At 38.5% G+C, this 15,044-nt stretch overlaps 1 protein-coding gene across 2 annotated transcripts in view; it reads right to left on the bottom strand.

Annotated features, from left to right (window-relative positions):
- Nucleotides 1-608: 608 nt before the first annotated feature.
- The window catches only part of LOC146505645 (inactive phospholipase D5-like), an 86,236-nt gene continuing 71,800 nt past the window's right edge, over nucleotides 609-15,044 (bottom strand). For both annotated transcript variants that reach the window (XM_085182347.1, XM_085182348.1), the window contains 8 exons: nucleotides 12,822-13,008; nucleotides 9,347-9,446; nucleotides 8,984-9,111; nucleotides 7,087-7,284; nucleotides 6,278-6,414; nucleotides 5,979-6,144; nucleotides 5,792-5,882; nucleotides 609-3,893 (listed from right to left, as the gene is read on the bottom strand). In XM_085182347.1, the coding sequence (XP_085038473.1) occupies nucleotides 3,346-3,893; nucleotides 5,792-5,882; nucleotides 5,979-6,144; nucleotides 6,278-6,414; nucleotides 7,087-7,284; nucleotides 8,984-9,111; nucleotides 9,347-9,446; nucleotides 12,822-13,008 (1,555 nt within the window). In that variant the 3' untranslated portion in view covers nucleotides 609-3,345. The remainder of the gene's footprint in view (nucleotides 3,894-5,791; nucleotides 5,883-5,978; nucleotides 6,145-6,277; nucleotides 6,415-7,086; nucleotides 7,285-8,983; nucleotides 9,112-9,346; nucleotides 9,447-12,821; nucleotides 13,009-15,044) is intronic.

Raw genomic sequence — 15,044 nt, 5'->3', positions numbered from 1 at the left:
TTATTGTTATTAGCCATCCTGTGGTAAGGCTTCTTTGACTGTCCATTCTGGTTACACAGGGCCTTGTCTGTGTAATCTGAATGTGCAGCGATGTACTAAGGATTAACTTCTGAGGTAAGCCACTTTACTTAACGAAAGCCAGATCACTAAACAGACACACATACACACACAAACGCACAGAGAAACATAAGCTAAGATGCTTATTTTTTATTAATAGTAAAAATCGAGTGATCACATAATTTAGTAGTGTGCATTAACAAGGATATTCAATAAATATACATTCCTTCTGTATCTTTAAAGGTACAAGATTTCATTATTAGCATCATCTCAAGAAAGGCTCATAGCTACTGTGCACAGCTCATAAAGGCAAGGCATGCAAGCAGCAGTCATGCCGAAAAAACATACTAAAGGTAGGCAACATTTAAAAAGCTTTACAGGCAGTATTTGAAATGTATCTCTCGGTAATAGTCCTTTGTTTTGCTAAAATAAGCAGTTCTGCCCTTCTGTGTACAAGAAAAATATGATCTGTTACAGAGTTTTCACTGAAAAATGAACATTTCGCTGGAGCAACGGACAGGCAGACAACACACAATTCAGAAACATTCCAGTTTGTTTTTGTTTTTTTATTTTGCTCTGACTCTATAAGTTGCATGTAGCAGATTTTAAACCACTTAAATCTTGGCATCTGTGTACTGCGTACAGAGCTGAAATAATCCCCACTGTAACTGGAAAAAGATTTGTTTTCCAAAACAGAATAGTTACAAAACACAAAAACCATAAAAAACCTGGGCAGAATGCAGTACCAGCGTTACCGCCCTCCCCATATGACAATCATAGATAATAGCAGCGTATAGTAGTGAATCTGACTCCAGGTCAGCTGGCAGATAAGCATTACAGTGTGGTGACACAGTGCTTTACACATAGATATTATTATTGTCATATTCTCAAAGTCTACTCACTTGGTATGGAGAAGTTATGCTACAAATGAAAAACAACTGTGTTTGTCATTTAAGGATACTTTTATAAAGTAATTATTATAGATAGATACGTGGCTGTGTCTTGCACAGAAAGGTATAGGTTCTTAGGGTACACATAAGTAGTAAAAAAAAGTTTTTTGCTTTTCAGAATGAAATATTTTTTTAAATGGTATTATTCTTGTTTATAGTTTATACATTCTGGTGTGAAAGAATCGCTCTCAGGATAGAGTCAGTTAAGTGTTATCTGATAAAACACACACATGCTCATGGAACTGCCTGTTATGCATGTTACACGTGCATAAAATCAGCAGATGTGAACCAACATGTCGCTTGATCAAGGCTGAATTTTTCATTTAACATTTAATAGCAACTTTTAAGTGAACGCAAGTAATTTGCCTCGTGACATCCACTAGATGGCAGCAGCTACCCAAGTTTCAACTGACTTGATATTGGCCAACAAACATTTGAAATCCTAAGCCCCTGAAATGAAGAAAACTGGACTTCCTTTTGATCCATGTGCCAATTTAAAAAGATCCAGCTGCCTTCACGTAACATGCTTAGGACTACCACCGTGTGGATGACTGAGAACCTCGACAGACATTCGTTTTTCAAATGGTACACAGCCTGAAAAATAACCAAACCCCAGATATTGTTTTAGGGATGGAACTAATGTTTTGTTTTCATTACTGATTAAATTGATAATATCTTTATTAGTTGGGTCAAGAAACGTCACCTCATATATTAATGATAGAAAATGACTGTTTTTGTAATTAATACATTATCAGAATACTTGTCAATTCTCTCCTGAAATCAGACGCAACACTGATGACGCATGTGTCATGTTAAACACTCCATAGCAACACATATATACATTTTAGACAAAGACATCCTTACGATTTTCTCTCTGGTGGTGTTTTTGACTTTACTCAGTTAATGGCTTTGAAAGTTGGAAAAAAAAAAACTTCTGTATTATTATAAATCCCACAAGAATCATTTCTAAAAGTTACACTTATAGCAAAGAGTGTGTAAACATGCAATCATTCGAAATGCAAATAAATGTTGCTTCAAGCTTTCAGTCAAGTATAAACTAAAGATGCTAGATTTGTAGCTCTATCTCCACAAGATAAAGGGAATATATATTCTGTCACAGGCATGACATTACAGGCCAACATGTCCTTGAGGTTAAAATACAGCAACTGCCTCTGTCAAGCTCTGTTAAAAATTCATTGTATTGATTTGGTTGACAGCAGAGACCCTCTGGCCCCTTTCGTCTTAATGCTACTTCAGTATTTGTTCAATAAGTCCCTATGCTGGGTTTGAAAGGATACTATAGATATCCATGCAATCCACCTCTAATCCCAGGATTTGTTTATGGTTATCGATAATGATCTTTTAAGACCCTTCTGGATCGTTAGCTCCCCCTCCTTCCACCATAAAAGACCACAGCTTGCTTTATTGAAAGTAGTGGCTGATGGAGGATGCTAAGCCATCAAATGCATCATCTAATTCAGTCATGCAGTGGAACAATGCACCCATGTTCATACTTCTGGAAATGGAAATAAAACATGGTGGACATGGTTTGAGCAATCCCTTAAAAGGCCCACTTCATCAGCTTTTTCCCCTAAAACAACTAATGCTTACAATTAGAGATCAATACATTACTTGGCTCAGCCACATGAAGCTATTTGTTTCCAGGAAGCCGATTAAACTTTTATTTCAGTCTCTGCTTAATTGTTGTTTTTAAGAATTTTGCAATTTAAATAATGTTCTGGTGTGAGTGAATACTATGGGAGAAGCATAAACCTGTTTACTTTAGGCTAACATATTCAAGACCATTGAGAGCACAGAGGCAGTTAGAGATCTGCAACAGCTTAAGGTGTGTGGTAACCTGTGTGTGGTGAATTCTGAATGCCAGATGTAGCGACTGTAGCTACATATGCTAACGTGCCTCCTGCCTCTTCACATGCAGCTGTTATCCCTCCTTTTAAAGGGTGATTAATTATGAATGTTAGCTTAAGTGACATACAATATTTAGGCAATCAGTGCAATTTATTTCCTTTCCCGGGAGATCTAAACAAGGACAAAAAATAATATATAAGTTGTAAGGTTGTAAAATATTATTAGCCTATTAATCAGAATTCTAAACCAGAATGATTTGTTTCATTTGTAAAGAATCAAAAGTGCCAGCCTGCTTTGGAGCATTTACTTTCCTTCCTGAGTTCTTCCTTTTATCAAGTCCTGCAAACCAGATACCTAAATTTGAAAAGTTTCTTTCTATAAAATCACAATAATAAACTGCTACAAAGAGCCAGTGTTGGAAGTCCATTGCCACTGGAGGAAAGAAGTTCTTCAAACATGATTTTTGTGGTCACACAAATCCATTGGCGATCTCTCTGCCACCACTGCTCTCAGCGGACTGACTGGGTAGTTCCATTGGATTGTCGGCGTTACCTTTTATTTCTACCTGTTTTTGGTCAAAGCGACTCATTTTCATTTGACTCCTCTCTTGGTAGTTGTCCATAACTGGCACTAACCCACTAGCAGTGCCTTGTCGAGTAAGTTTGCTCAGTCTGTCGTTACGGTGCCTTGTTTCGTCCGGTGTCTGTCCAACAACTTTGTGATGATTTCTTGGTAGTATAGATCCTTTATTATGCTGCCCTTTCCGAATAGGCAGTGGTCCATCGCGTAGCTGGCTGGCTTTGAGTAACACCATTGGTTTGATCTGGTGCTTGTTGCAAACCAGGAATTTATTAGCTTGCAGGGGGATGGTGTACTGTGAAAACCAGTCCCGCTCAAACGCAGCCTGTAACTGCTCCACGACGGTGAAGTTCCTGTCGTCGATATCTTCTAGCTTACTGATCACAAGGCCTGCTCCTGCATTAAAGGTAAACTCATCCCCCTCCCAGTCAAGATTACCTGTCAGGAAATAAAACACAGTAAGAAACACAAATGACATCGCAGTTTTGGGTAACTTGTAGATGGAACTGAAGAACTGAAAAGCATATCTGAGTTTATAGACTGTAAATCAAAGTGGAAATTGTACCGATGAACTCATTTGCAACCAAACAGTGATGATTAATATAACTTGTGGGTTTTAGGTCTGTATATTCAACCTGCATTCTCTTCACGTTCCAGAAGGGAGAGTCTCCTTGAGTGGGGTGATATGTGACAGGAGCAGCATGAGGGTAAGGTAAAGGAAGGTTTACATAGCAGTAGTGAGAACTGCTATAGTTTGAAGAGAGTGGCACAAATAAAAAGGCAGGAGGCAAAAGATTAGAAATGAGTACATCACCTAGACAACAAATTAGACACTTCCCTGAATATAGACGAACTGTACAAAAAGGGGCAAAGTCGCCTCTTTTTTTGTTGTTCTCTGCATCTTTAGTACAATGCTGCAGATGTTCTATTAGTCTGTGGTGGCAAGTGTGCTGTTCTGTGCTGCAAGGCAGGTTCTGTGCTGCTGGTGAGGCAGCATCAGGAACAAGGAGGCAAGAAGGCTAGAGGAAAGCTGGCTCTGTTATTGGAGCCAGACTGGACATGCTGAAGGAGGTGGAGGAAGGATACACACTAAAGATGTTAGAAGCCATCCTGAACAACTTTGATCACCTACATTATAAAATCTTTATGGAACAAAAAAAAAAACATCCATCAGGCTTTTCAGTTCTTATACAAATAGCAGATGAGCTATGTCAGACATGAATTTCCCTCTTGGATCAAAAAAGTTATTCTTATTTTTATACTTATCAGAGGGAAGTTAGGGAGGCAAGATTGAGATGATTTGTATAGTGCAGAAGAGTGATAGTGAATATACTAGAGAAAGGATGCTGAAGATGGAGCTGCCAGGCAGGAGGAAAAGAGGAAGACCACACAGGAGGTTCATGGATGTGGTGAAGGAGGACATGCAGAGGGCTGGTGCGATAGAAGAGGATGGTAGGGATAGGGTGAGATGGCGGCAGTGGTGACCACTAAAGGGAGCAGCTCAAAGAAAAGGTTGTTCATTTTGTAACGTGTGATCCCGTAGTAAGTAGAACAGGCAGCAAAGCAGGATAATCTTCGCTAAGTTTGGTTACCAGTATGGTGATGGTTAAAATACTCAAGTCGAGAGTTCAAAACAGGACTACACAAATCAATTTTGTTGATGATACAATGGCTACATTAGGTTTTTATATTCAGTCGATGGGTGCCATGGACTTTCCTGTCTTGGATGTTCACTGTCTGGTTATTGTTTTCCATAAAAATGGATCAACATCCAGATTTTGGAGATGATTTAGCTGAATTTCAGAGACTGGACCACATGCCTCAAACACTGTTCATACATCTATAATAGCCTACTTGCATCATACGTACATTTGCTCTAGTTTTGTGCAACACCCTCCCTCCTGCCTCTAGCAAAGGTATCAGGTGAATTTGCCAGGGCCAGGAGCTGCAGCAGATCCTCAGAGAGGCTTTCCCAAAATCACAGCGTCTGGCCTAGCTTGTTGCTTCATTATCACTAAATTATTTTAATTTGTATTTAGGGTTGTTATCCTTGTTAGTGATAAAGCTTAAACAAATGAAGCACACATATAATTAACCTCTGAACATCTGATTATAGTGTTTTTGACCTTAGAGTGCCAGTACAGTCATTTCCCCTTGTATTTTATGTTCATCTGTGTTAGGCAAATTTCCTCATCATATTGATCTTTATCTTTATTCTCACTGTCAGAAAAAACAAAACAAAAGAGGAAGTATTCCTTTAGGTCCACTAAAAATAGGTCTGCATAAAGTGAGCAGACATATAGGCCACAGTCATAAAGTCTAGTCGATGAGCTCACCTAAATAAATGGCTCTGTCTGTAACCATAAACCTGTTGTGGTTTATTCCTTCGAGACTGACATCCCTCTGGCCCCTGGGGTTGAAGAATTTCTGCACACACGTACACACACATGCACAGTTATGCAGTGAGCTTTGATAAAGAGTATCTGTAGAGATGAAAATAGTGCATAGTGGCCCTGAACTTACAGCTTCTAGTGAGCAGTTGGCCTGCTCCATGCACAGACTCCTCAGGGACCAGATGAAGTTGAAAGTTAGCGGATGAGTCTTTTCCGAGCAACTTATCAGCAGACGGACTCGTACATTCCTCAGGATCAGAGCCTCTCTTATAAGGCTGTCGATACGCGACCAGTACCTTGGCACAGATACAAATACACGCAGAATTAGGCATGCAGCTGGTCCGGCACATACGCAGTTTAAACACTGCACTCAAGCCTCTGGTGATAAATGCCTGCCAAGTCACTGTGCGGCAGCATATTTGCTCTAACCTGCTGGTGTTTCTGCCGATGAGGGGCAGGTAATCAGTGATGGAGATATATATGAAATGGTTGGCTTCTTGGATGACCCTGGCAATAGCTTCCAGATCACTGCTGCGATGTTTGGGAATGAAAACATCCGGTGAGCTCTGTCAACAGAGAATTAGGGAATGTTGGTGTTGCATACTCCTCTTTAAAGATACACACAACAGTGATCACAAGAGCATTGTGTAAACAGATAATTATTACCACAGGAATCTTAGTAAACTACAGAGTTGCCACTGTGATCATTAAAGCTGTTATAATCATAATAACTGACTGAGCTTTCCTCGTTATTATCATTGTAAATGAGCATCAGGGTTTCTCGTTGTGTGAATAAGTGAGGATTAAAGTTTCAGTTTTAACTTCTTGCTGACAGGCACTGTACCCTATGAATGATTAACTCAGAGTGTGTGCTTGAGTGTGCTTTTTGTGTTTATTTTAATATTACTGAAATGGACAGCTTAGCCGAATCAACATTTTTTTTTCTGCTGGATCACCATCACTCTTGTCCAAGAAGATAAGGACACTGAAAGACACAGCATCCTGCAGAGGACTCTATGAAAAATTAACGTTCCCTCTCCTAAGCTGTCGCCACCACTGCAGGCAGCTTTTACACTAATGTGTACTGCACGCACTTATATTTATGTCTAATTTTAGCAAATATGTATTGTAATTTACCAAAAAATTGGGGTTTTGGACTCCAAAAAGTGTGTGTTTGCTACATTAACCAATGAATTAATTTCATTATAATGCAAACTAATACTTTAAATGTTACTTACAGAAACATAGGCCAAGGCTTTTGTGCCATTGATTCTGAGATTCAGTGGCGTGTCTCTGTTGGATACAGCAAATAGGCGCTTGGACCAGAAGGAGGGAATAAAGTCTTTATACTGGAGACCCCAGTAGAGACTGAACACTTTGTGGAGGTCCAGAGCCAGACAGCTGCAGTTGTACACCAACACACCCAGCTCCTTCCTCTAAAAAACAAACAAAAAATTAAACAAACACATTTTGTAGAGCAAAACAACAATTGAAACCGGCAGCATTTACGTAATTAAAGATGTATATCTTCATTTTTGCCTTTAGTTATTTGAATCAGCCTTTGCCTATCATCTCCATCAACATTTACCTTCCAACTAATATTAACCTGTTTTTACTGTTTTAACACTTTTATGCATTCATCTACATACACACACACATTTCTCTGATATTTCCACGTCAGGCCATATTGTCCGCATCCCTAATTCAATTCCAAGCCTTAGTCTATCCTGACAAAAACAGCAGGGAATGTAAATATGCTGCAGTGAGCCTTTCTGTTCCTGTTTGCTCTCAGTACCATTTCAAAGTGGCACTTGTCACTTTTTTGATTCTCACCGTGCATTTCTTGGAATCACCTTTTCTTTCTGTCATTCTACACAACCCAGCAGTGTTCACATGAGTAAAGCATTTCTAATAAATTCTTCTCTTGCAGCTCATGTGTTACTAAACTCTTGCCATTCTCTTTTTAAAAAACGCGAATAGACTAAAAATCTAGTCCATAACCTATTTTCATAGATATCTACAGAAATAAGAAAGGAAAAGAACGATGTCAGTCTGTTTGTTTTGTGGTCTAATTTAAATACAATGTAGCATCAATATAAGCCTGGCTGAGAGAGCATAAAACATGCTGAACTGACAAATACTTTTGAATAGTTACCTTGTGCTCCTTGCAGTTCATCTTCCTAAATTAAGGCCCTCACTAACAAACGGTCTCACACTTTAATGAGCTGTCTACCTTTGAAAAAGAGATTTTGGATTCTCTATTTTTGGACGCCACCTCCTGCGCTCACAAAAACATACACACATATAAACTGACTGTGTGCTAACCATTGTTCTCTGTTAGGTAAACTTTGCTAGTAACACTTGGACCTACAGAAACATCTACACAGATATAGTTGAACCCCCTTTTGCCTTCAACAGTTGCTTTAGTTCTTTGTGGCACAGATTCAGCAAGACTGTGGAAGGATTCTTCATTCCTCTTATTCTATATCGACATCACAGAGCGCCTCGAACTTCAGCAGGTTGTCTTGCTCTTGTCTACATGCCTAAATGCACTGGGTAGCTGCCATGTGATTGGCTGATTAGATATTTGCAGTAACAAACAGTTAAGAAAGTGTACATAATGAAGTTCTTGGTGAGTGTATATACAGCACTTTCAAAATGTTTTCGTTCTAAAAGAACTTAAGAGTTTTCACACTAAATGTTGGTATGATTCAGTATTTCTTTCTAATTCCTGCATTGAGGCAACTGGTGGCGTGAGTCGATGCAATATAAATAAAATTGAACAGAATGAATTTGTGTAAAGTTACACGAATAAAACTATTTGTGTATTCATTAAAAAACATTCCAGCTTCCCTCTTGGTGCCTATAATATTTGCACAGCACTCTACAAATACATTAAATCTGAATATTCTTGTTTCATCAATAATGCTGTTTTTAAGCTATACTGGCTCATACGTTGCGAAATGTAAAGTTTGATCCAGTAGATCATTACGAGAACTTTACATTAACGATACCAAATTTCGATAATTTGTGTTACTATCCTGCCACAGAAATCACAGAAGTAAAATTTGGTTGATTTTTCTCCAAAGTCTCTGTAAGTATTTCTGTGGGTAATGTAAAGTATGGTGGCAGTACGGTGGCCAGAGATCTCCAGTCCATGCTGGCACTGCCGATGTAGAAATGTTTCCTGTCGACCACCCAGAAGGAGGAGTGAAGGTTGCCTTTGGTCAGAGCTGTCATGTTAATATAGTGAACCTCAGCATCTAGAAATGGAGAGAAAAGGGAGTTACATGTGAGACATGGAGGAGGATAAAGACAGATCTGCCAAAAGCCATACCAATAAAGACAGGGGATAGGAAAGATGGTGAGCGACTGAAAGACTGAAAACGTGACCAGGGGGAGCAAAGGGCTGAACAGCCAGATCTAAACACAACATAACATCTTATGTGTTATGTCATAACATATAAAGCAATGAAAGTAAGAGCTAGGTGTGATTACTGAGTTTAGTGAGCTCAGCTGAGTTAGCTATTCCAGATGAGATCTTCAGCTGAATTCCTCTTGCTTTCAGTCCCTGCAGGCTGGACAGCAGAGCCCTGCCCTAGAGGAAACAAACCAGCAAAGCAAGACTGTTACATGAAATCCATGCAGTATAATCAGATACACAGAGTTCAGACTAAGTGCTTACATTTTTTACATCCAAGTACTATCATAAGTGATAAATGTGCTATTTTTGTCCCATTCATTTTTTTCAAAGCACTCGTCTGCAGGCAGCTACTGTAATCTCTATTTTTCTGTTGGAGTCTTATTTATATGCCTCTTATGTTTTTCCAGTGATGACTACCTCTGATCACTGTAACTATCCAAAAACATGTAACCTTCTGGGCATATTTAGAAGCACAAATTTTACAAACCCACAAACGATGCATGTTACTGCTGTAACACAAAATAAAAAGCAACCTGTTTGACATACTTTACATGCATTCATCTCATGTCATTTAGAAACAAGCAAACTAACAATATCTTTCACTTGATATGAAGATTCATTTCCAGTTTCATTAAGTTTTCCTTCATAAAACCGACCTGAAATCCACCCAGAGTACAAGATACTGTGAGTGACTCCTTTCATTAAGTACCTTTAGTGATACAAGGAAAATTACTCATCCTTCATTAGTTTCTCTTTAGTGATCACTGAACACACATTACAGGACACAAATGAAGACAGGAGCATTTTAAATAAGAGCTAAAAGCTACAGTTGAGATGCAAATTTGGTCAATTTGGCTCCATTTCAACACCCACATCCTGATGTACACTAGGGACGTTGTTATTTCACGATGTACTGAAACTGTGTTTTACAATTTAAATGAGACATATTTGATTTTACACTTCAAGCCCTGTTAATGCATTACATCGAGTACTGCTCAGGCTTTAAAAACAACATTATAACACCTTCCATGGCTCCAGAGGATTATTTTCAGTCTTTTCAAATGTGTCTTTATCAGTTTGAGTTTGGGAAGTTCACATTTTTACTAGAAAATGTATGTTCCATATCACACTATATGGACAAAATTATTGGGCCACACCTCTCAATCTTTAAATTCAGGTCTTCTCAGAAACACAGTGTTCCTTAGAAACATTCTTAAAAATGGGTTTATCCTAAAGAGCTCACTGAATTTAAGTATGATACTGATAATAGGGTGCTACAATTGCAGCAAATCAGTCTGTGAAATTTCTTCTCTGCCATATAATTTGCAATCAACTATAAGTGATATTATTGCAAAGTGGAAGTATTTAGGAACAACACAGCAGAGCGATAAAATGGGGCACTAAGTAAAGTTAAATCGATGGTGTGTAGGGTTTAAAAGTCACCAGTGCTCTGCTGACTCAATAACTGCAGAGTTCCTAACCTACTTTGGCATTAACATCAGCACAAAAATTGTGCACATGGGCTCTGTTTGCCGAGTAGCTCTTGTAATGTGTAAGTGACCTCGTACCACTATACTGACACAGAGATTTAAAGATGTATGCCAAGAGTGTAGTGGAAAAAGGTAGATAAATGCAATATTTTCCAATTTTCAGGATTGTTTTTAAAAAGTAACCTAACCCCATGCATATTTTTGGACTGTGGGAGTAAACCTGGAGAGGATATTCGAACTCCACACAGAAAGGCCTCTGCTGGCTGGTGGAAACTAGGACCTTTTTGCTGTTGTTAGCAACACTGCTAACCACCACCCCACAGGGTCAGACAGATAAGTGATTCTATGGTTATCTATGTCACCCCTGCAACAGACTGGTCCAAATGCAACCCCCCAACCGCAACCTTGAATTGGATAAGGGGAAGAAAATTAATGGATGGCTCTTAAAAATCTATTTCTTTTGACTTAACTTTATTTCTGGGATTTAGTGCATTGTAGATAGACAGGAAATATGTACTAATATAATCAAACGGACCAGACAGATGGGAGACAAACCAAGGATCCAGGTACAGAATGCTTTCTAGCTCAAAATCTATAAGCTATTGGTTCCCACCCTGTTTGCAGGACTGACAGATATTCTTTTCAGTGGTTTGTAAATACCCACACTGTGTCTCCAGGATTATTAGCTTTATGTCTGTTGTAGCCACACAGATGTTCACAATTTGAAGAAGAAAGCAGAGCACTTCCACCTGCATGCAGTGAAGCTTTCCCTTTTACAGAACATTACATTTTAAATTTCATATACAGCATCTTAAATTTTTAATTTAACATGTTGTAAAATTTTTAGGTTGGTGCAGACTGAAAGAGCATTAGCTCCTCTCTGGCCTGAGGGGAATGAAAGGTGCAATTAGTTTCTGACCATCAGCCTCAGGGTTTCATTAATTCTGACATATTCATTTTTTTATAAACCGTGTGAACCATGAACCGTGTGTTTTGCCAGGCTGCACACACACACACACACACACACACACACACACACACACACACACACACACACACACACACACACACACACGATGGTCAATAACATTCATCCAGTCCAATATGAATGTGTAATTATCAGCAGGAAATATTGTACTTTTTCACAATTTAATTTACTGTTTTACTTGTAAATGTTTATCAGACATACTTCCTGTAACAGTCCAAACACATGGCTGATGCTAGGTTAAGTAGTGATTCTAAATAAGATGTGTTTGCCTGTGTGTGTCAGCCCCGTGATGGACTGGTACTCCCACCTCGCACCCAGTGCCAGTGGGGATACGTTGTAGCCTTATAACCTGAACTGGAAAAGTGGTTAGGAACATGGATGGATGGATATTGCATAAAGCTACACTTCCAGTTCAACAGGATGATTCACAGAACAGAGCATCAGAGCAGCTGATTAGCACCAACGGCATTAAACACAGAGTGACACTAGGAGTAATGGGAGTTGGATAAAAAGCAAAATAACATCAGTAACATTTCTGAAAGATGCACAAACATAGATTAAAGCCCATAAATTTAAATAAATGTTGCACAGAGAACAAATACAATGTTTAATAATAAAGATATATTCTGTCATCACCCCTACAAAAGGTTTTTTGGTTGACACCCTTTACATGTTATGTTTAGGACATTTTGTTAATCTATCAGTAATCACAATCTCTTTAATCAAAATGATATTTTTAATGCTAAAATATAATTATTGTTGTTATACTTGAATATCAAATTCTGTTTTACAAAAAGCACAGAAAAATATTAAAAAACATTTCTTTGTAATCATCTTGTTTTCTGAAAGAATTTTTCTTTTTAAAGAAAATGTATCCAGTAAATGTATTTAGCAATGCAGGTGTTTAAAAGGCCGAACAGTCAAATTATTCAATAACCCACAAGATTATAAACACAGTCAGTTTATACAGACTAATACAGAGAAAAAGAGAGAGAGAGAAAACGTCACAGGCATAAAATGTAAATACTACTCTTGCAGAATTAAGTCCCTGTTGATTTGCTCTATTTTTACCTGTCGGGCAGCAGGCTGGAAACTGGATTCATTATCAGAGGAGTTAAGTAGCCACTGCGGGGAAACTATCTCTACGACCCGGATAGCTTGATTCAGTAGGTTGTACAGCCCTATGGAGAGGGGGAGGTGTGATGTGCTGTTGTTTAAGAAGGAAATGTCTTCTGGGATGTTCTCCACGAGCACGACTCTGTGAAATGGAAAGAAAAACATACATATTTATGTAGGAAATGCTTGATAACAGACGCACAAAGTCACAAAAGCATCATTTGGATGGTCACAGAACCCTGTTAATGGGAAAATGGAGGTGAAATTAATGTGGGGATTATGCTCTTTCACAAAGCAATTATGGGTGCACATCAATGGGAGATCTTGTGGTAGTGAAATAAGGTTATACTCCTTCTCTGTGACAAATTAGCTTACTTCAGCCTTCTTCCTCTCTCTGGATCGTTAGCTTAATGAGAGAAAGATTTTGAGACTACACAGGCCCCTTAGATTCTATTAAGCTTCATTAAATTGTGTACAGGTTGCCTCTGGCAGGGGTTGAGAATAATTGAAGGCTGATATGCAGAGTTGTCAGATATGTAGATTCAATTACAGCTAGTCAGGGAAAAATGACATTTTTTGCTGTATTGTCAGTGGTTACTCCCTCTGTGGTCACATGGTGCATTTAATGTAAAGATCAGCAGTCTGGGGCTAGACTGCATACTATAGCTACAGCAAACAGAATATAATGATGTAACGTTCAGAGGCAATTCATCCTTTAAATGATCTGATTGAGTGGCACCAGGTTATTTCCTTTTCTTGTAAACCCTTAGCACAAAGTTGAATGATGGGGAAAATGTTCTCTGTGATTGTGTTTTTCTTTTGTATATATCATCCAGTAACTCAGCAGTTGTCATTTTTTTAGATATCCTGACAAAAATAATAAAGGCATTAGCACTGGAGTAAACAGACTGAATTAGCTGTGGCAGCCAGGCCTAGATCTGCAGCCACTCAGAACCAAGCCATTACCAAGCTCCACTACTTTCTCTCTGTGTTTCTTTAAAGGCAGACATCGATTTATGACAATTGGATTTCAAAAGAGGGAAATACAAAGAGGGGGCGCGGCTATTGTCCTCGAGGGTAAACAGCTTAGCTATCAATTCGGCTGCACCTAGGTTGATTAAGTCTATGAAATAAATGTTGTCCAGGAAGCTAGCAGAACCACTTCTGCACACGACCTTTATGCACTTATGTGAGAAAATGGATTAAAGTAAGAATTTGTAAGGTAAATATACTGTTGATTACTTTGGTGGTTTATCCGGGGGGGGTGATTAAATGCCGGAAATTACAGGAAGTCAATAACCACAGAGGCCAGGACCAGGGCTCAAACTGCTGACACTGCAGCTGAGAAACAAGTCCTCTACTCTCTAAGGCACCAATGCCGATAATGTTATTTTTATGAGTGTCTCCATTCACAATGGAAACAGAAAAGTGTAAAATAACACGATAAAAGCTCATATGACATACAGTGTATCCTGAAAAGTGGTGTAGTGGAATTTAAAAGTAGCACATTTGCTGGTAAAAACAAAACAAAACAAAAAAAACCTGTAAACATTTAAAACGAGTGCAGAGCTTTATCTCTATTCTCTCATGAAAAGTTTGATGAAAGGAAAAGATTAACATTAATGACACATTTATTGATTCTTTTTTATTTTGGGCAAGATAAGAAATTTCTTTTTTTGTTTGACTGTTTTATTTTAGGCTAATTGTTGCACCTTCTATCCACTAATGCTGCAAAGCCAGTTTTGCTTTGCTGCCTTTTCACAAACAACCCACATTTTTGCTAGTTTTTAATACTAGTTGTTATGTAGTGTTACTATGTGGTGCATGTGCCAATCATTGGTAAATGTCTTATAGCAGTCTTTCCCAGAGCAACTGTGAGCGGTTGGGTCTGGCAGTTTGGTGTCGCCTTGATGTTACAAGCTTTTTTATCACAGCTACCAGTCTTTTTTGAGTGGAAATGCATGAAATCGGCTGTAGATTGAGTGCTGGCACTGGTGGAACAAGGTTATTAGAGCGGAGCAGAATGGTTTAAAATAGAATACAGTGACTTGTGACTCAAAAAGAATGTGTGATAATAAAGGTTGCTGTTTTTGAGTGATTATTACACAAAAAACATCTGTATAAGCTTTATAATAAAGGTGAAGCCGAATATTAAGTATAAATCAGCTTATCAATATT

The sequence above is a fragment of the Neolamprologus multifasciatus genome, chromosome 13 (assembly GCF_963576455.1).
Source record: "Neolamprologus multifasciatus chromosome 13, fNeoMul1.2, whole genome shotgun sequence".
Classification (NCBI taxonomy): domain Eukaryota; kingdom Metazoa; phylum Chordata; class Actinopteri; order Cichliformes; family Cichlidae; genus Neolamprologus; species Neolamprologus multifasciatus.
This window is presented reverse-complemented; position numbering and strand designations above follow the sequence as displayed.